Here is a 20,249-nt window from a genome sequence, read left to right as displayed (position 1 = left end):
TGTCAGTTTTGTTTTTTATGGTTACTACTTCCACCTGACTAGTCCCCACATGGAGATCTGAAAGTAGGACTATTTTACTCCAGGAATGTTTTACCCAGGAGGATGCAGTCATTGTGTAAAGATTCTCTAGAGCTGCATGCCTTCAGGAGAAATGAATGGCTGTACTGTCCCCATGCTTTCAACCACTCACAGCTACTGCAAGAAGGCCATCAGCGAAAGTTACAAGGGCAGATCAGATAATCATCCAGACAGTTGCACGTGCAACTATGGATATGGCTACTGTGCCTGTTCAGGAACCACACATTTGTCTGGTCTCTCAACAGATACCCGTTCATTGTGGTTGCAGCTATGGTATGGCTATCTGTATCATTGAGACGTGCAAGCCCCCCTACATCAACAAGATCCACAGTTTGTGTAAGGTGGCCCAGAGTTATTATTTTAGCATTTATTCTGTTCACTAATCAGGATTTTTAACAGTACATGTTTAATTTTGGCTTGGTTGACAATTTTTCAATCTACGTGTGTGGAAATGACTGGTACATAAAGGTGAGTGATTTTTGTTTTACACTGTTTTAGTGTTATTTGTTTTAATCAAATTTGGCTTGGGCTTTTGTAGCAATGTAGGTAATGATATTGCTGTTGAGCATCCAAAATAAAAACACACACACACACACACACACACACACACACACACACACACACACGCACACACAAAACCAGAATGAACCTTCATTGTAAAATTGTGCAAGTGTCCACAATATGAAGACAATTTGGTTATATGAAAGAAATGCTTCTGTTAGAAATTTAGTTTTGTTTTTATTTTTATTTCTAAAATTTGTTTCAGAAAAAGGGTAAAGTACGCATTAGTAAACTAAAGAGAAGTAACCAGAAACGCACAAAATTAGCACGTCAAGGAAAACTGAAACATAAAAGAAATAAGAAAGCTACACCCAAACCACTGTTTGGTGGACCTCAGAATCCTCCCCACCATGGCACCCATGAAGGAGAAGAGGAGAGTGATCATGATTTGGGGATCCTAGATATGGTTGATGAGGATGACATTGATTTCTTGAAAAATGCCGTTTCTTCCCGGAGTTACTCCCTCCTAAATAAAATTCGCTACAGAAAGTAAGTAATTTTCTTATTGGTAAGTGACATATGTGATGATGACACCAGCTCATGGTGTATAACTGTTTATGGTAGAACATTCTTGCACAGTTAAAACCCTGCAGAGTACCAATTTACTGAGAACCACATTCCTGTAATTTGTAATAAAAAAATTAATATTACAGAACTGAAAACTAAATTACAATAAGCTTTTATTTAGTAAGTCGTGTGACAGCTCTAACCAATTCAGACCAAGCAAGTTGGTGCAGTGGTTACCACACTGCACTCACGTTCGGGAGGACAATGGTCCAAACGTGCATCCGCCATTCGGATTTAAGTTTTCTGTGATTTCCCTAAAGTACTACAGGCAGATGCTAGGATGGTTCCTTTGAAAGGATGCAGCTGATTTCCTTCGCCATCCTTGACACAATCTGAGGGTGTGCTCCATCTCTAACGACCTCGATGCTGACGGGTCTTTAACCCAGTCTTCCTTTTTAATTGCTCGAATTTCCAAACATTCTAAAAGTGAGTTCCAGAATCATATATTTATTGCACAGGGTAATAATTGTGTGACGGTTGGGGGACAGCAATATGTTTGTTGCAAATTTCTCAGAAAATTAAGATGGAGAAACATAAAGTGTTATAGAGTGGAAAAAATCTCATTTCTATTTTTTTTTTCTTTTAATTAATGGAGAGACAAATGGGCTGACTAATACTCATCTTCAAAAAGTGCAATTTTCCATACATCTTATTGGAACACACATGAGACAGTAGAAATTCTTACTTAAAGAAACACTCTGTCCTTCATCAGAGGGAAAATAGAGGAAAACTTTGAGGAAGGTTCGAAGGAATGTTGATGGACGTGATAAGCCTGCAGGATGTGCAATACCATACTGAAGAGGGAATAATAAGGTCTAATGAAGAACATGAAATATAGAGAAGGAAAAGTCAAGGGGTTGACATGTCTGCTCAAAGGTGATATGGGAGGTGTAGAATAAGAAGTAAATATGATTATAAACAATGATGGAAAAGAAATTATATAATCATAATATTAATAGTAAATGTTTAATAAAGGAAATAAAGTGGATTGGGTCCTCAAAAGAAGAAAAGGGGAGGGGGGTTACTTTTGGGGAGGGGTTGACTTCACAGCTACTGAAATGTTGTGTGGGAGGATCTGAATGCTGTGGACAAATGCATTGGGCAGGTACAGTCTCAGTGTCAAACTTAGGAATCTACCATAAGAACTGGTGATCTGGTGTTGTCAAAGGGTTCTTGGGATGTCTGAGTACATTCTTGCAATTGAAATTCACATAATCCTATTCCAAATCTTGTGCCACTTTCCTTGACATTTATCTCATCCTCTCGAAAGGTCAGCTACACACATCTGTTTGTGTTAAACCATCCAACTAACAAGCAACTGTACTTAGGTCTGACAGTTGCCATCCTTTCCATGTGAAACATTCCATCCCATACAGCCTCGGCATTCATGGCAAACATATTTGTTCAGATGCAAACTCTTTACAACAATGCATCAGATTTCTCACCTCAGCCTTCACTGAACTTAGTTACCTCATCTGCTTAGTTCAAAAGCAGATTTCCTGGGCCATCACATCCAATCCCGGTACTGCTGATCCCTCCAGAAAACAACAGATGTACACCAGTTGTCACTCAGCATTATTGTGACCTTGAATTGATTAATTAGCTACTTTGACAATATTATGATTTACTAAAATCATGCCCTGAGACAAGGTTCATTCTGTCCAGCATTGTGCCCATGCCACCTGGAATAGCTTTTTGTTACCCTCCAAGTCTTTGCAGTATCCTTGTGCCCCATCTGCACCCATCTCCCTACCTTATGGCTCCTACCCCTCTGACTGTCTGCTTTATTAGACTTATCCTATGCACCCTCCTATACCAGCCCTGTAACTGGCAAAACATACACTATCAAATGGAAAGCCACCTGTGAAATGACACACATCATATACCTCTGTTATGTAAACACTGTTATGTCTTTTACATCAGCATTACTATCACTTAGCTTTTGGCTCTTATTAACTCTTGCACAGTGTTTTAGCAGCAATTTCTGTATTGTATCACTTAGCTTTTGGCTCAAATTAACTCATGCACATTGTTTTAGCAGCAATTTCTGTCTTGTATAGTACTCTTATCTTCCACCTTTAAGCTCTTAGGTTTTCAAATCTCATATGGTTTAGTCCCCAGTAACCTGCCTTTCCTCCTCATTCCCTCCAGTAAGTCTCCCCTTACCCAGGGCTTTGGGTGATTTTCTTAATTGTACCCCTTTTCGTAAACCTCACCAGTCTTTCCCTTCATCTCTGTTCCTTCCCCTTCAACCCTACTGTCAGAAGAAGGAGCCACTGGCTCCGAAAGCTTGCAAACTTTAATATCCTTTATATGTCTGTATGATTTCAGCTGTTGTGCTACAGATGACACGTTATTTACACTTATAATTACAAAGCTGTAAATTATATTATAAGCCAAATTGTTAAATTTTATATTAAGTCATGTTTTTGGAATTTGGTGATCATGTTCTACAATTTGTTGAAGAGCTGTGGGAAAAATACCTGGCTTGGTGTGGATATAATATATTATGGATGTTGTGGCTCATCATTCTTTCCATCCTTCCTAATAAAAGCTGGAGAGGAATTCCAACTGATGCAAGACACAGTTTTATGAAGTAGTTCGCAATATACAGGACACCACCATCATCAACACAATTATCCAAAATTAGCCCAATTACCAATAACACTTAAACAAACCAGTTTCAGATACTTACTACACAAATTGAACATACCACCCAAGAACAATCATGACTACATAAGGAACTAAACACAATAAAGTACACTGCACAGGAAAATGGCTGTGATACGACAATAAATTTATACACAGGATGGGCAATACACTGAAGCCTACACCTAGACCAGGACTCAGTGTTTCACAGCTGAATTGAGTCTGAACCTGCAAATCGACCCACAACATGTTCACATGTCCGCAGAGTGTTTTGCATGTCTAAAGAGACTCAAGACTTGAATCCCATGGAAAGAGATTGTCTGAAATAATATTGTGCAACTCTGCTAGTGTGGACATGGTCAGGAGTGAGTTTGGTTAAGGCTGGCATATAATGTCAGTGTTATTTTTGTCATCTGATGTGGTTGTATTATATATTTTCCAATATGTGGGTGGCTGAAAGTACTTTGAAGCTAATTGAAGACCAATCAAATGAACGACTGCTTGTGGAATATGACACATATCGAATATAGAAATCACAACAAATGAGGGCAAGTGTTAAAACGTTTGTCAGAAAATTTTGGCATTTCAGTAGTGGAAATGGGAAAAAATTCTCACTTTGAAAAGCCGGTTTCGGAGGGAACATGAGAAATTTAAAGGAAGAGTGGGACTTCTCCAAAAAATGTTCACTTTTGGGATATGAATCTCCCATGTTTTTCCTACCTGCCAATCAATCAAGAGGAGTTTTTAGAACAAATGTAGAAGAATATAAGGTAAGATAATATAAAATTAGTAGTAGTTGTGAGCTTCAAATCACATTTATTTTTTTATAAATCCAGTACAAGAATCAGGAAAAGGTAGAGTACACATATATATTTTTTCAAAGCATTTCACCCTGCCAAGGCACCGAAACTTTAGATGATACTCAATAATCTCTAACAATATTATGAAGAGCATAGTTGATACATCAGCATACAATGGAGATGCTGAGTTGCAGATAGCCATAACAAAAAGATTGTTAGAAAGTGAGCTTTCGACCAACTGGGCCTTTGTCAGAAATCTCTAAAGTCATTTCTGATTTCTAAACTTCATATTTTGTTTACTGATCATGCATTCCAACCACTTATAGAAGGTGTTCAAAATCACAGAGTGCCAGCTTAAAAAAAAAAAAAATTTACAAACCCACCACTATCTTTCAGTTTTAATGTAGCCAGGAGATCTTGACACATTTCATAGGTTGCTCTGAAAAGCTTCTGTACCCACCATATTTTCCTTTTTTTTTCGATTTATAATCAGAAGTGAAAATGGAACTGAGAGATCAGTGTAGGTTAGTTCCCGAAACATTTTAAGCAAAGCTGCCCTTTGTAGTGTGAACAAGATACTTTTGTTCTGAGGCTGTCCCTGAACAGATGCAAGACATTGGATCTGGGCAGCCGTCCAATAAAGACCCGCAACAGTGTTCTGGTGTGGACTAGGCACAGAGTCAAGGATTCAACACAGTATACTGAACTGACAACACAATACAGAACTTGGAAGACAAATCAAAAACATTAATAAATACAGCCAGTGTAGTATATACCAATTAATTCATAATTTCTGTCAGTCTGTGTATGTGGGCCAAACATGGAAGAATTTGAGAACCAGATGTGTAGAACATGTCAGAGCATTAAAAAGTAAGAGTTCGCACTCAGCATTTGCGGATCACCTAATAGCAGAGAATGATCGTCCAATGGACATACAAACTGATTTTAAAATTATTAAAACCACCTAATTTTACCCAAAACTTAATAATAGAAGAGAATTACCACATCCAAAAATCAATAGTGTAAGGATAGAAAGTGCTAAATGAATACACACCACTGTGCAATAAAATGTCATTTACTGTAGTAGAAGAAAAGAGCTGCATACATAACCCCAACCCTGCCCGCCCTCCCCCCTCCCCCCCCCCCCGCCCGCCCAGCATCACACACACACACACACACACACACACACACACACACACACACACACACACACACACAAAACATTAAACATGTCAGTGTCAGTAAAACCTTAAAATTGCATGCCCGCTTCCCAAATAAATGATCGCCACATAGCTATAACATGTCAAATTCCAACAGAAATGTTGTGTTTTGCTGATAAATTATCTCAAATGTGTGTAACTGTAAGGAGTGACAGCAAAAGAAGAAATTAGCAGTTTAACATGCCACCAACAAGGCAAGACAGCAAAAAATAAATAAATAAATATTGTAAGTAACACCCTAAACAATGCAATTGGATGCAAAAAAATCTACTCATCAAATACTGGCTAGAGAAAACACAAATAAAGTAATTGTTATAATTTGTCATATAGTTCATTCTTTAATGTGTCACATGTTTTATCTATTAGCTTCATATTATCTATGTACCTGACAATGACATGACTGCCAAAAACTGTTTTGTAAACAATATCACACAAGTAGAATATCACACAAGTATCGTGTGTTTTCATTCATAATCTACATTGTTGTTTAAAAAAATACACGGCCTATGACAATCTGAATGTTTATTAAAGTGTCATATAAAAATTTGAAGTAATTCGGTCAAGAACTTTTGAGATTTATATATTAATATAAATGTTAACAAACTTCTGTGTTACACAAATACTTTTCATGCTATAGCCAGTATGAATTTTATATCCTCTCTACTTCAGTCATAATCAGTTATTTTACTGCCCAAAGAGCATAACTCATCAACTACTTTCAATGTTTGTTCCTAATCTAATTCCCTCAACATCATGTGATTTAATTTTACTATGTACCATTGCTCTTGTTTTACTTTTGTTGATGCTCATCTTGTAACCTCTTTTCTATCCATTCTGTTCACCTGGTTGTAAGTCCTTTGCTGTCGTTGACAGAATTACAAAGTCATGAGCAAACATCAAAGTTTTTTTTTTTCTTCTTCCTCAACTTTAATTTCTTCTCCAAAATTTTATGCAGTTTCATTTACTACTTCCTAAGTCTACGGATTGAATAACATCAGGGATAAGCTACAGTCCTGTCTTTCTCCCTCCTCAACTACCGCTTCCCTTTCATATCATTCAACTCTTATAACAACAGTCTGATTTCTGTAAAAACTGTGTGTAAACTTTTGCTCCCTGTGTATTATCCCTGCAACCTTCAGAACTTTAAAGAGTTTATTCCAATCAACATTGTTAAAAGCTTTCTCTAAAGTCTACAAATTCTGTAAACATAGTTTTGCCTTTCTTTAACCTAGCCATGCCACAGGCTGTGGCTAAGCCATGTCTCTGTAGTACCCTTTCTTTCAGATGTGCTAGTCCTGCAGCGTATGCAGGAGAATTTCTGTGAAATTTGGAAGGTAAAAGATGAGAAACTGGTGGAAGTAAATCTGTGAAGATGGATTATTAGTCACATGTAGGTAGCTCAGTTGGTAGAGCATTTGCCCACAAAAGGCAATGGTTTGGGTCACAGTCCCTCACACAGTTTGAACATGCCAGGAAGTTTAATGTCAGTGGTCACTCCACTGCAGAATACCCGCCCAGTTTGCCATGTGTTTAACACAACCATTTCCAGGGCAGAGAGGTACACCGACCCTGGATAATTGTGAGGGGTTGTTGTTGTTTTTATGCGGTTTCCTACATCTCACTGTGTGTATACCAGGCTGGATCCCATGTTCCACCTCAGACACACGCTACCCAAACATTTAGAACACTTTCTTACACTTGCACACAAAATTAACTCCATACGCAGGCAGAATGGGTACACTGGTTCTGTCCTATGGGGTTGACTAGGAGACTGACGGCCTTAGCTGTTTCATCTCCGTAAATTCTCAGTCAGAATATGCTACAAAGTGGAAAATTTATTTTGTCAATCAATACCTTGTTTCTAAACAAATGAAGACTGATATCTAACAGAACAAAATCCCATACACTTAAAAACAGTATAAAATACTAAGTGAGCAATAAAAGTCATAATATTTAATACAAACATCAAAAAAAGTTTTGCATCACCTTGGTTCCGATAGTTCCGGAACCTGTACAGAAAATTGGAATAGAGATAAACATCAGTATCATTTCCGCCCTTTTTATTGCTCATGAAAACCACACATTGCATGTTGTACCACCATATGGCGGGACTTTCAGAGGTAGTGGTCCAGATTGCTGTACACTCCGGTACCTCTAATACCCAGTAGCACGTCCTCTGACATTGATGCATGCCTGTATTCATCGTGGCATGCTATCTACAAGTTCATCAAGGCACTGTTGGTCCAGATTGTCTCACTCCTCAATGACAATTCAGCGTATATCCCTCAGAGTGGTTGGTGGGTCACGTCCATAAACAGCCCTTTTCAGTCCATCCCAGGCATGTTTGATAGGGTCCATTTCTGGAGAACATGCTGGCCATTCTAGTCGAGCTATGTCGTTATCCTGAAGGAAGTCATTCATAAAATGTGCACAATGGGGGCACGAATTGTCATCCATGAAGGTGAATGCCTCGCCAATATGCTGCCGATATGGTTGCACTATTGATCGGAAGATGGCATTCACCTATCGTACAGCTGTTACGGTGCCTTCCATGACCACCAGCGGTCTACATTGGCCCCACATAATGCCACCACGAAACAGCAGGGAACCTCTACCTTGCTACAATCGCTGGACAACGTGTCTAAGCCATTCAGCCTGACCGGGTTGCCTCCAAACGTGTCTCTGATGATTGTCTGGTTGAAGGCATATGCGACACTCATCGGTGAAGAGAATGTGATGCCAATCCTGAGTGCTCCATTCGACATGTTCTTGGACCCATATGTACCATGCTCCATGGTGTCATGATTGCAAAGAAAGACCTCGCCATGGACACCGGGAATGAAGTTGTGCACCGTGCAGCCTATTGCGCACAGTTTGAGTTATAACACGACCTCCTGTGGCTGGACAAAAAGCATTATTCAACATGGTGGCGTTGCTGTCAGGGTTCCTCTGAGCCATAATCCCAGTAGTCATCCACTGCAGTAGTAGCCCTTGGGCGGCCCGAGCGTGGCATGTCATCAACAGTTCCTGTCTCTCTACATCTTCTCCATGTCCAAACAACATCGCTTTGGTTCACTCCAAGATCCCTGGACACTTCCCTTGTTGAGAGTTCTTCCTGGCACAAAGTAACAATGCGGGCACAATCAAACGACAGTATTGACCATCTATGCATGGTTGAACTGCAGACAACAGGAGCCGTGTACCTCCTTCCTGGTGGCATGACTGGAACTGATCAGCTGTCAGGCCCCCTCTGTCTAATAGGCACTGCTCATGCATGGTTGTCTGTCTTTGGCGTGTTTAGTTAGTGACATCAGTCAAAGGGCCTGTGCCTATGATACAATCTCCACAGTTAACATCTATCTTCAGGAGTTGTGGGAATCAGGGTGACGAAAAACTTTTTTTGATGTGTGTATTTGTGCGGGCAGAATTACGTAGATTCGCTTATCAGGAATGTTACAATGAGTCATCCCTGTTGCATAAGTGAGCAAACATGAATTGAAGAACCAGTCCTATCTCTAATGGGAGTAATGCAAACAGCTCAAGCCTATGAAACGACCCATGTATCCCAGGGTTTGTTTTTATGGAAGATAATGTATTTAGTTGAGGACACATTACTGAGATCCTGACATAGAATTGTGCCCTAGTTCCTTCCATTTCCTTCAGAAACCTACTTTTGAACCACCACCAGGTGGATGCTGAGGAACTGATTGGAGCCTCATTAACCAATAACGAAGTTCACAGTTGGGTTGGGTTGGGTTTTTTGGGGAAGGAGACCAGACAGCGAGGTCATCGGTCTTATAGGATTGGGAAGGAAGTCAGCCGTGCCCTTTCAAAGGAACCATCCCGGCATTTGCCTGGAGCGATTTAGGGAAATCACGGAAAACCTAAATCAGGATGGCCGGACGCGGGATTGAACCGTCGTCCTTCCGAATGCGAGTCCAGTGTCTAACCACTGCACCACCTCGCTCGGTGAAGTTCACAGTTACTCCACCCCCATGCAGGAGCTGTATTCTTCATTGTCTGAGGATTGGGTGATACCAAGGTGATAATGATAAAGTCAGTTGTAGAATTTTATGGCATCTCGCTGGTCACTTTCGTGTGCTGTTTAGGGAAACCATGGCGTAAATGATCAAATGCTACCTTGTGCTGTTCTTGAACAAAGATAACTTCTAAGTCTCCATCAATGAGTGTTTCGAAGACAGTATTCCTTTGTTGATTGTCCGAATTTATTAAAAGATTTTCTGTCAAGAGATTGATAACCCCCCTCCATTTGCCCTTTTCTTCTTCCTCTTCTTCTTCTTCTTCTTCTTCTTCTTCCCAGTTCAGCTGTGGGAACATTATTAATACATTCTGGGGACACAATATCCAAAGGCAGTTATAGGTGCAGATCTTCCAGGAACATCTTCCTACCTTTGTATGATCCCTTCTCTCACAGTATTATTGTAGGTATCTAGTCAGTGGTGCCCTTTCAAATAGTTTTGAATAGGAGTTTGCTATCCCTCAAGTTAGTGTTTTATGTGTAATATCCTCATGAACTCCATGCTACATTGAGCTACCACTATTGTCGAGGCTGAAGCTGGGTCCTATATTTTTAATGTAATCCGTAGACTTAAATTTGCTTATTTGGCTGTTTGAATAACTGAACCGTGAATAGTAGTGTTATATGTCTTCTGTCAGATCCTTACTTTGACAGAAATAGGATTTGTCTTTTATATTCTTGATATTATCATTTTGTGTCACTCTGATTTATTGAGTTGCTTACAGTCCACACACAGTAAATCCCAAGAGAAAATGTTGAAACCAGGTGCTGTGTCATTTTCCTGGTTAAAAAAGTGTAATGCTCCTACTTTCAAACTTTTGTAAGAAAAATAATCAAGTTGATGCAATTGCTGGAAAATGTATGTATATCTTAACATTGAAGTATTCTTTGTCTTAGTACTGTGGAGGCAACTTGCCCACTACAAAGAGATTGAAACACTGCGGATTAAAATCTTTGTTATTCCATGCTCTTTTACCAACTGTTGATTGTTAAACAATAAAAGTAAATTATGTTCTAGTGACAGTCCCAAGGATGTGAATAAAAGGAAAAGGGTTCCTGATGATGGTGAACGAGAGATAGAAGATAAATATGAGGAAGAACTGCTAGAACCAGGAAATAAGAAGACAAAGTACCTGTTGCCTATTAAAACTAAGCAGGGAATTGTGTGCAGGACTGTGGAAGAAGAAGAAGGTAATTTAAATAAATGTAACACAAGCAAACATAAGCATCTAAAATACTTACTTACTTTCTTTCTTTCTTTCCCTTTTTTTTTAAAAAAAAAAAGTATCTGGAATAACAGACCGTACAGGATATAAACAATAAATTTTTAAAACATACCATAGTGATGTAGGGAAAGTTGAGACAAACAATTTGATACATGACACTTGCAGTCTATAAAGCCAGAAAATGACATCAAACTTGCCTAACAAGTTGCCTAAATTGCAGCGCATGCACACTGCACATCGTTTTCAGTATCCTCTCGTCGATCACACCACTGCCTTAGTTGGCTGTTTTATTAAAATTATTAATGTAAACTTCCCAGTGAGGGTAATGAAAGAAAAACCACTTTCATAAATGATATGAAGAAAGTAATTTAACGATGGAAAATCCAGTGTGTAATGATAACAATGTTAAGGAAACAATAGATTGCTACTAACCATATGGCAGGTATGTTGAGTCACAGATAGGCATAACAAAAACACTGTCAGACAAGTAAGCTTCAGCCAAAAATGCCTTCTTCGAAATTTGACAATGTTAAAACACACACACACACACACACACACACACACACACACACACACACACATACACGTAAACACAACTACCCTATATACGACATGTCTGGCTGCCAAGGCCAGACTGTGAATAACTGCACATGATGGGAGAAGCAGTCAGGTTGGGAAGGATAAGGAGGAGGCTGGAACAGGGAGATGGAGGGATAGTAGAGTTGGGGTGGGAGAAGGTAGAGTGCTGCTTGTGGGAGCGTACAGGGACAAGGTGGAGAGAGGGTAGGGCTGCTAGGATGGGAGGTTAGATGGAGGGAAAGTGGGGGCAGCAGAAAAGGGGAGCAGTAAACAGGTTGTAAGTGCATTGGTGGAATAGAGGGCTGTATAGTGCTAGAGTGGGAACAGGGAGGGGATAGGTGCGTGAAGGACAGTGACTAACGGAGGTTGAGGCCAGGAAGGTTATGGGAACCTAAGATATATTGCAAGGAGGGTTCCAACCTGCACAGTTCAGAAAAGCTGGTGTTGGTAGGAATGATCCAGATGACACACTCTCTGAATCAGCCATTAAAATGAAGAATGTTGCGTTGGGTAGTGTGCTCAGCAGCTGGTTGGTCCAGCTGTTTCTTGGTTCCAGTTTGTAAGTGGCCAGTCATGTGGACAGACAGCTTGTTGATTGTCATGCCCACACAGAACACAGCACAGTGGCTGCAGCTTAGCTTGTAAATCAAATGACTGATCTCACAGGTAGCCCTGCCTTTGATGGGGTCGGTGATGTTAGTGATCGAAATGGGGTAGGTGGTAGTGGGAGGATGTATAGGACACCTCATTCATATAGCTAAATGATGGTGACACACTACAGATTTTGCTGCTCCCCACAAAAAAAGTCTGGTAATAATGTCTGGTGACCAAGGGGGCCATATGGTTTTGAGATGACACTTTCCCCAAAAAGACACTCTAAGAAGATGCATTGTTTTGTTAGCTACGCATGAAGTAGTGCAGTCTTATTAAAATCATTGGTAGTTTATTTAGTCTTCCTGTAGCTGGCAAGTGAAATTGTGGATCATTAAACAATAATGTTCACTATTCACAGTCTCTTCAAAAAATAAAGGTCGAATAAGGTACCATCTGGATACTGGTACCCACACTCCAGTTTCCTGCTCACACCATGGCATTTTAAGCAGAGCACAAGAATTCTCAATGGACCATACTTGTGACTTTTTGTTTTAACATGACCAGAGAGTGGGACCAGGCCTCATCTGTATAGAAGATGGCATCAAGAATATCAGTCGTATTCTTCTCAATAAACGATGTAAACCATTTACAGTAACAAATTCGCTTTTTCATGATCCACATTTTTATATTCTCTCACTGCTGTCACTTCATACAGGTTACAAGTCTCTGTTGTGTTGAGTCAGAGATATGCAACTACTTCTCTTCGTTTAATTTAGGTGGTCTTGCAGTTCATTCGGCATCTAAATTGAGACTGTCTCTCCAAGTTTAGCAGTAAGTCAATAAATTGCATTATAATGAGATACAAATTTTTCTCAGAATTTTTCAGAAAATTATTTATCACCTTGTAGAAGAATGTGTTCAACAAGAAAAATATGTTCCTCAGTTGAAAGCACCATATTTAAAACATCTCTGAGAAAACCGGACTGCCAACTTGTTTTCTGTGAACTTTGTTTTGAACTTCCAACATAATCTACATCCGTAGTGCATGGTGACTCCTCTTATACTAATGGCTACAGCCATTTCTGAAAGTATTATGTACACATGTTTCCCCTGCTTTTACAAAATATATGTTTACACTACATCATTATTGTTTTGTCACATCTTTCTAATTGTAGTGAATGATGAAGATAATGAAAAAGAAAATATACCTGAAGAAGGAAAGGCAGTGGAACCAGATAGTGAGAGTGATGGTGAACTTGTACTTGATGAAACCGTAGAAGGTGATTCGTTGAATCCGAATGTACCAATCAGCACAGCACAGTTAATTTTTCATAGGCAACAGCTTCTTCAGAAACGTAAATTTCAGATTGGTGTCCTTTCTAGTGGACTCCTTGAGGCACCAGAGACAAAGGTATTAATCGTATTTATTTATAACTTGTTGGTGTTGAATTATATGTTCGTCTAGTCATAATGTTGGAGTAGGTCTAACTGAAGTAACTTGTGGTATGTTGCCCAGGTGAAAAATTTCAAGGTGTTGCTGGAAATTATGGAAGAAAGAACTCCTGAAATACGTATTACAGTTTGCAAACTGGCATGTGTTTCATTGCTGGAAGTTTTTAAAGACCTCCTACCAGCATATCAAATTAAGCACCAGGAAACTGCTGGAGTAAAATGTATGTAACTCCTTTATTTAATTTTAAAGTCTCCTTTTTGTTGTAAAAGTTATTGTAATCATCTATGAGATAAGAGCCTTACAGGAAAAAAACTTTTTTTGTTTTAAATTAGATTAATTTTTGAAATGTTGCAATTTCTATGTCTAATTTATATATATTGTTCAGCAATAAAATTAACAAAATGGACACAGAAGGTGTAGTTGGAGCAGAAAACATGGACTGAAAGTTTTGAAAAATAGTATGTTGTGTTGAGACTTTTTATTAACTATATTGATGGGATATTTCATTCAGTACTCTGTACTCCATTGATCTTTGACTTTCTTTAATTCTGTTAGTCATTTGTGTCGATGCAATTTGATGAAATCAAATAATGGCATATCCAGGCTCTAATAATGACAGTATTATGAAAAAGATAGATAGCTTTCATCGTACAGAGTAAATGTTGAGTCGCAGACAGGTGCAACAAAGCAATTGTTATGCATGTGAGCTTCCAGCCAAAAGGCCTTCTTCTAAAGCAGATAACACACACACACATTCACGCAAGCACAACTCACACACACACACACACACACACACACACACACACATGACCATTGTCTCTGGTCACTGAGGTGGGACTGCAAGCAAACGCACATGATGGCAGAAATCATTAAATTACCGTAACCTACTTGATAGCACATACATCTTCTTACTGACTTCTTTTTACCTGCTAACATCACGTCAATGTTGTTATGAGATATTGGTAGCAATCTTTGGAAAAGCCATATGATGTCGATATTGTGTTGATATAGATTCATGTTATTTACTGTGCTGTTTTCTGACATGTTATGGCTAATTTGTGAGCTACTCAAAATGACTAAAGTCCAAACTATATTCTTCCCATTATACTTACCCAGGATCTATACTCCATAAACCACCTTATTGTGTGTCAAATAATGGAAAATCCAGGAAGAAATGTAACAATACCAGAGAAGGAAAGTTGTCACTTACCATATAGCGGAGATGCTGAGTCACGATAGGCACAACAAAAAGATTCACACAATTATAGTTTTCGGCCATTAAGGCCTTTGTCAGCAGTAGACACACGTACCCACACGCACATACACATTCAGGCAAAAGCAACTTGCACACACATCTGCAGTCTCAGAGAACTGAAACCACACTGCGAGCAGCAGCATCAGTGCATGATGGGAGTTGCGACTGGTTGGGGGTAAGGAGGAGGCTGGGGCGGGGTGGGGGAGGGATAGTATGGTGGGAGTGGCAGACAGTGAAGTGTTGCAGTTTAGACGGAGGACAGGAGAGAAGGTGTGGAGTGGGGGAGGGAGTAAGTAGCGGAAAGGAAAGAAATAAAAAGAAATTAAATGACTGGGTGTGGCAGTGACATGATGGCTGTGTAGTCCTGGAATGGGAACAGGGAGGGGGCTGGATGGGTGAGGACAGTGACTAACGCAGGTTGAGGCCAGGAGGGTTACGGGAACATAGGATGTATTGCAGGGGAAGTTCCCATCTGCACAATTCAGAAAAGCTGGTGTTGGTGGGAAGGATCCATATAGCACAGGCTATGAAGCAGTCATTGAGATGAGGGATATCATGTTTGTCAGCGTGTTCAGCAACGGGGTGGTCCACTTGTTTTTTGGCCACAGTTTGTCGGTGGCCATTCATGCTGACAGACAGCTTGTTGGTTGTCATGCCTACATCGAACGCAGCACAGTGGTTGCAGCTTAGCTTGTAAATCACATGACTGGTTTCACAGGTAGCCCTGCCTTTGATGGGATGGGTGATGTTAGTGACCGGACTGGAGTAGGTGGTGGCAGGAGGATGTGTGGGACAGGTCTTGCATCTAGGTCTATTACAGTGGTATGAGCCATGAGATAAGAGATTGGGAGCAGGGGTTGTGTAAGGATGGACGAGTATATTGTGTAGGTTCAGTGGATGGCAGAATACCACAGTAGGATGGGTGGGAAGGATAGTGAGCAGGACATTTCTCATTTCAGGACAAGACGAAAGCTAATCGAAACGCTGGCGGAGAATGTAATACAGTTGCTCCAGTCCCGGATGGTACTGAGTTATGAGGGGAATGCTCCTCTGTGTCCAGACTGTGGGACTTTGGGAGGTGGTGGGGGACTCGAAAGATAAGGCACGAGAGATTTGTTTTTGTACAAGGATGGGAGGATAATTACGGTCAGTGAAGACTTCAGAGAGACCCTCGGTATATTTAGAGAGGGACTGCTTGTCACTGCAGATGCGACGACCACTGGTGGCTAGGCTGTACGGAAGGGACTTCTTGGTATGGAATGGGTGGCAGCTGACGAAGTAGAGGTGTTGCTGGTGGTTAGTAGGTTTGATATGGATGGAGTACTGATGTAGCCATCTCTGAGGTGGAGGTCAACATCTAGCAAGGTGGGTTGTTGGGTTGAGTAGGACCAGGTGAAGCAAATGGGGGAGAAGTTGTTGAGGTTCTGGAGAAATGTGAATAAGGTGTCCTCACCTTCAATCCAGATAGCAAAGATGTCATCAATGAATCTGAACCAGGTGAGGGGTTTAGGATTCTGGGTTTTTAGGAAGGATTCCTCTAGATGGCCCTGAATAGGTTAGCATAGGATGGTGCCATGCGGGTGCCCATAGCCATACTGCGGATTTGTTTGTAGGTAATGCCTTCAAAGGAGAAGTAATTGTGGGTGAGGATATAGTTGGTAATGGAGACTAGGAAGGACATTGTTGGTTTCGAATCCATAGGGCGTCTGGAAAGGTAGTGTTCGATAGCTGTAAGGCCATGGGCTTTAGGAATGTTAGTGTACAGGGAGGTGGCATCAATAGTGATGAGCAGGGCACCGTGTGGTAAACGGACAGGAACTGTGGAAAGTCGGGTGAGGAAATGGTTGGTATCTTTTATATAGGAGAATAGGTTCCAGGTAATAGGTCGAAGGTGTTGGTCTATAAGAGCAGAGATTCTCTTAGTGGGGGCACAGTAGCCGGCCACAATGGGGCATCCTGGGTGGTTGGGTTTATGGACTTTAGGAAGCGCGTAGAAGGTGGGAGTGCGGGGAGTGGTAGGGGTAAGTAGAGAGATGGACTCTGGGGAGAGGTTCTGGGATAGGCCTAAGGATTTGAGTAGTGACTGGAGATCCTGCTGGATTACTGGAATGGGATCACTGTGGCATAGTTTGTAGGTGGAAGTATCTGACTGTTGACAGAGTCCTTCTGCCACATAATCCTTGCAGTTCAAAACAACGGTGGTGGAGCCTTTGTCTGCAGGTAGAATTATAAGGTCAGGATCAGTTTTTTAGATGGCGGACTGCGGTTCTTTATGCGGATGTAAGATTAGTTTGCATGTTGAGGGATTTGGGGAATGATGGCGAGGCAGGGTTCGAGGTTAAGAATTTCTGGAAAGTTAACAGGGGTTTGTTTGGAGGCAGTGGGGGTGGATCATGGTTGGATAGAGGAGTGAACTGAGTTAGGCAAGGTTCAGTGTTGGTCTTCGGTTGAGACTGATTGATTGGGTTGGTGGCGAAAAAGTGTTTCCACTGTAGGGATAGGGAGAAGGAGAGAACGTCTTTAACTAGTCTTGCATGGTTGAATTTGGGAGTGGGACAAAAGGTGAGGCCTTTGGAAAGGACAGATATTTCTGTGGGTCTAAGGCTTCTGGAGGAAAGGTTCATAACTGTGTTGCGGGTCTGTTTAGGTTCTGGGTACTGTGTGGTGATGAGAGAGAGTTTTGGAGGGTGGGGTAAGTGTAGTATGTCTGCGAGACAGGGTTTGTCAGCTGTGAGGGGTCATGGGGAGGTTTGGTACTCCGAGGCAGGAATAGGAAGTTGTGCCTATCATGACTCAGCACTTTATTGTTTATGTTAGAGGGGTCTCCAGATAACACTATCACTTCACACTTTCCTGTTTCAGTCATGGAACGACTGTTGGTAAGGCCCCGTATGAACTTAGATCCCTAATTTTACTGTATGAACTTAGATCTCTAATTTTACTGTCATGGACTTTTTGCAAGGTATGTGTGTGGGAAAGCTATGTGTTGGTGGACTCTTCACATATTCTTTGATGTTGTTGACTGTAAGCCAAACTGTGATTCACAATGCCTCTATTGTAGCGCCTGCCACAGGAGATGGATGAGCACCTCTATGACACTGTGGTGCTTACTAAGCAAACCTGTGACAAAATGTCCTCTCCCTGTTTGAATCTTCTCTGTTTCCTCCCACCGTCCCACCTAGCAAGGGTCACAGACTGAGTTAATACTAAATGACTTTTGAATGAGAGTTTCTTAAACTGCCGCATTTGTGGGTGGAGTACACATCCAGAGAATTCTTCTGATGAATCTCAGTGTGAAACCTACCTCTATTATGATTAGTTTTCTGTGGCTGTGTCATTGTAAATTACTCTTTATGCATAATTCTGCTTGTTTATTGGGTGTGACTGTGCGGCAATCATGTAGTCGAATGATAATGGAGAAAAAAAAAGTGCTAGCTTTCAGAATCAGTCCTTTCTTGAGCTAGAGGACACACACACACACACACACACACACACACACACACACACACACCTGCTCACCTGTGCCTCTACATAATACCAGCTGGGTGCTCAATGTTGTGATTGCAGTTTGGGTTGGGTTGTGTTGGGTGTGGTGAAGAGAGGGAGAGAGAAGTGGAAAGCAGTAAAGGGGATGGGGGTGGGTAATTAGCAGCTCTGAGGGAGGCACCCAATTTGCTGTCTAGGAATGCAGGAGGGAGGTGTGGCATGTGCACAAGCTAAGCATGTGATGCACGGGTACCATAGCCAGTGGGAAACAGCACACAATGGATGACATGGAGGCATGAATCAGGAAGGGGTGATAGGACAGAAGAAGGGGAAACTGTTGATTAGAGCGTGTGGGGACATTGGGTTAATGGCAATTGAGGCCAGGAGGGTTACGAGAGCATAAGTTATGTTGCAAGGAGTATTCCCATCTGCATAGTTCAGGAAAGGTGAGGCTACAGATGGTCCAGGTTGTGAAGGAGCCATTGAAATTGGGTGTGTTGTATTCAGCTGCATGTTTTACCACTGGGTGACCAACTTGGTTTTTGGCCACAGTTTGGCAGTGGCCATTCATGTGGGTGGACAGCTGGTTGGATGTGCAGTGATTGCAGCAGAGTTGTTATGAGACGACTATGTTCACCCTGGAGTGGAACAACTGAACCACAACCTTTGCCAGGATTTCATTATTTATCATTCTGTAAAAAAAGAGACATCTTACCCAAGATCCCCCCCCATTCGCTAAAAGTGGTACTCCATTGCCCATCCAACATTGACGACATCCTATTCCATCTCTATGCCATTCCTCCTCCCAACCCACTGCTAAAGGGATCTTATCCCTGCGGAAGATACAGTTGCAGGACCTACTCAGTCCACCTATCCAGCACTTCCTACTCCAGCCCAGTCACTTGATTTTTCTACGCTATCAGAGACAGGCCCAACTGTGAATGCAGCCATCTCATACCAACTCTGCCGCAATCACTGCACAGCTTTTTATGTCAATATGACAACCAAACAGCTGTCCAACAGAATGAATGGCCGCCATCAGACTGTGCCCAAGAGCAAAGTGGACAACGCTGTGCCACAACGTGCAGCTGAACATAACACACCCAATTTCAATGGCTGCTTCTCAACCTGCACCATCTGGATCCTTCCTTCCATCACCAGATTTTCTGTGTGATACAGATGGGAGTCATTCTTGCAACACATCCTCCTCTCCTGTAAACCTCCTGGTCTCACTCTCTGCTAACCCACTGTCCCCTCACTCTTAATCCAACAGTTTCCCCTTTCTGTGTTCTATTGACCCCTCCCAATTCAAGTATCCATGTCACCTTCTTGGTGCACCACTTCACACCGGATATAGCCCATACCCCTGCCACCTCTCCCTCCCACATTCCTAGCCAGCAAACCAGCTGACACCCTCCGAGCTACTAGCTACCAACACCCAACCCCTGTTCCTACCTCCCACCTCTCCCCCCCCCCCCCCCCCCTTTGGCACACTCCATCTGAAATGAACTCCCATGCCACCCAGTCCACCTGATGAATTGCAGTCAGAGGGGAGCAAATTAAATGTAATTTAATTTCTGATTTCAGTAAAGAAAACAACTTTACAGTTACAAAATTATGAAAAAAGTTTGTTAAAAGCATACAAAATGTATCTTCAGAAGCTGGAGAAACTGACAAATATTCTCTGCCCCAAAAGAGGGAACACAAAAGTATTTTCAGAGGTAAGCTTTCCTTCATTTAAT

At 41.3% G+C, this 20,249-nt stretch overlaps 1 protein-coding gene across 1 annotated transcript in view; it reads left to right on the top strand.

Annotated features, from left to right (window-relative positions):
* Positions 1-20,249, top strand: part of LOC124613717 (nucleolar complex protein 3 homolog) — a 108,024-nt gene that overhangs the window by 42,068 nt on the left and 45,707 nt on the right. The window contains exons 2-6 of the mRNA XM_047142437.1: positions 845-1,128; positions 10,933-11,105; positions 13,489-13,724; positions 13,830-13,986; positions 20,095-20,228. Of these exons, the coding sequence (XP_046998393.1) occupies positions 845-1,128; positions 10,933-11,105; positions 13,489-13,724; positions 13,830-13,986; positions 20,095-20,228 (984 nt within the window). The remainder of the gene's footprint in view (positions 1-844; positions 1,129-10,932; positions 11,106-13,488; positions 13,725-13,829; positions 13,987-20,094; positions 20,229-20,249) is intronic.

Source organism: Schistocerca americana, chromosome 4 (genome assembly GCF_021461395.2).
Source record: "Schistocerca americana isolate TAMUIC-IGC-003095 chromosome 4, iqSchAmer2.1, whole genome shotgun sequence".
Taxonomy (NCBI): Eukaryota; Metazoa; Arthropoda; class Insecta; order Orthoptera; family Acrididae; genus Schistocerca; species Schistocerca americana.
Note: the sequence above shows the minus strand (reverse complement) of the source record. Positions and strands in the feature narration are given on the sequence as shown.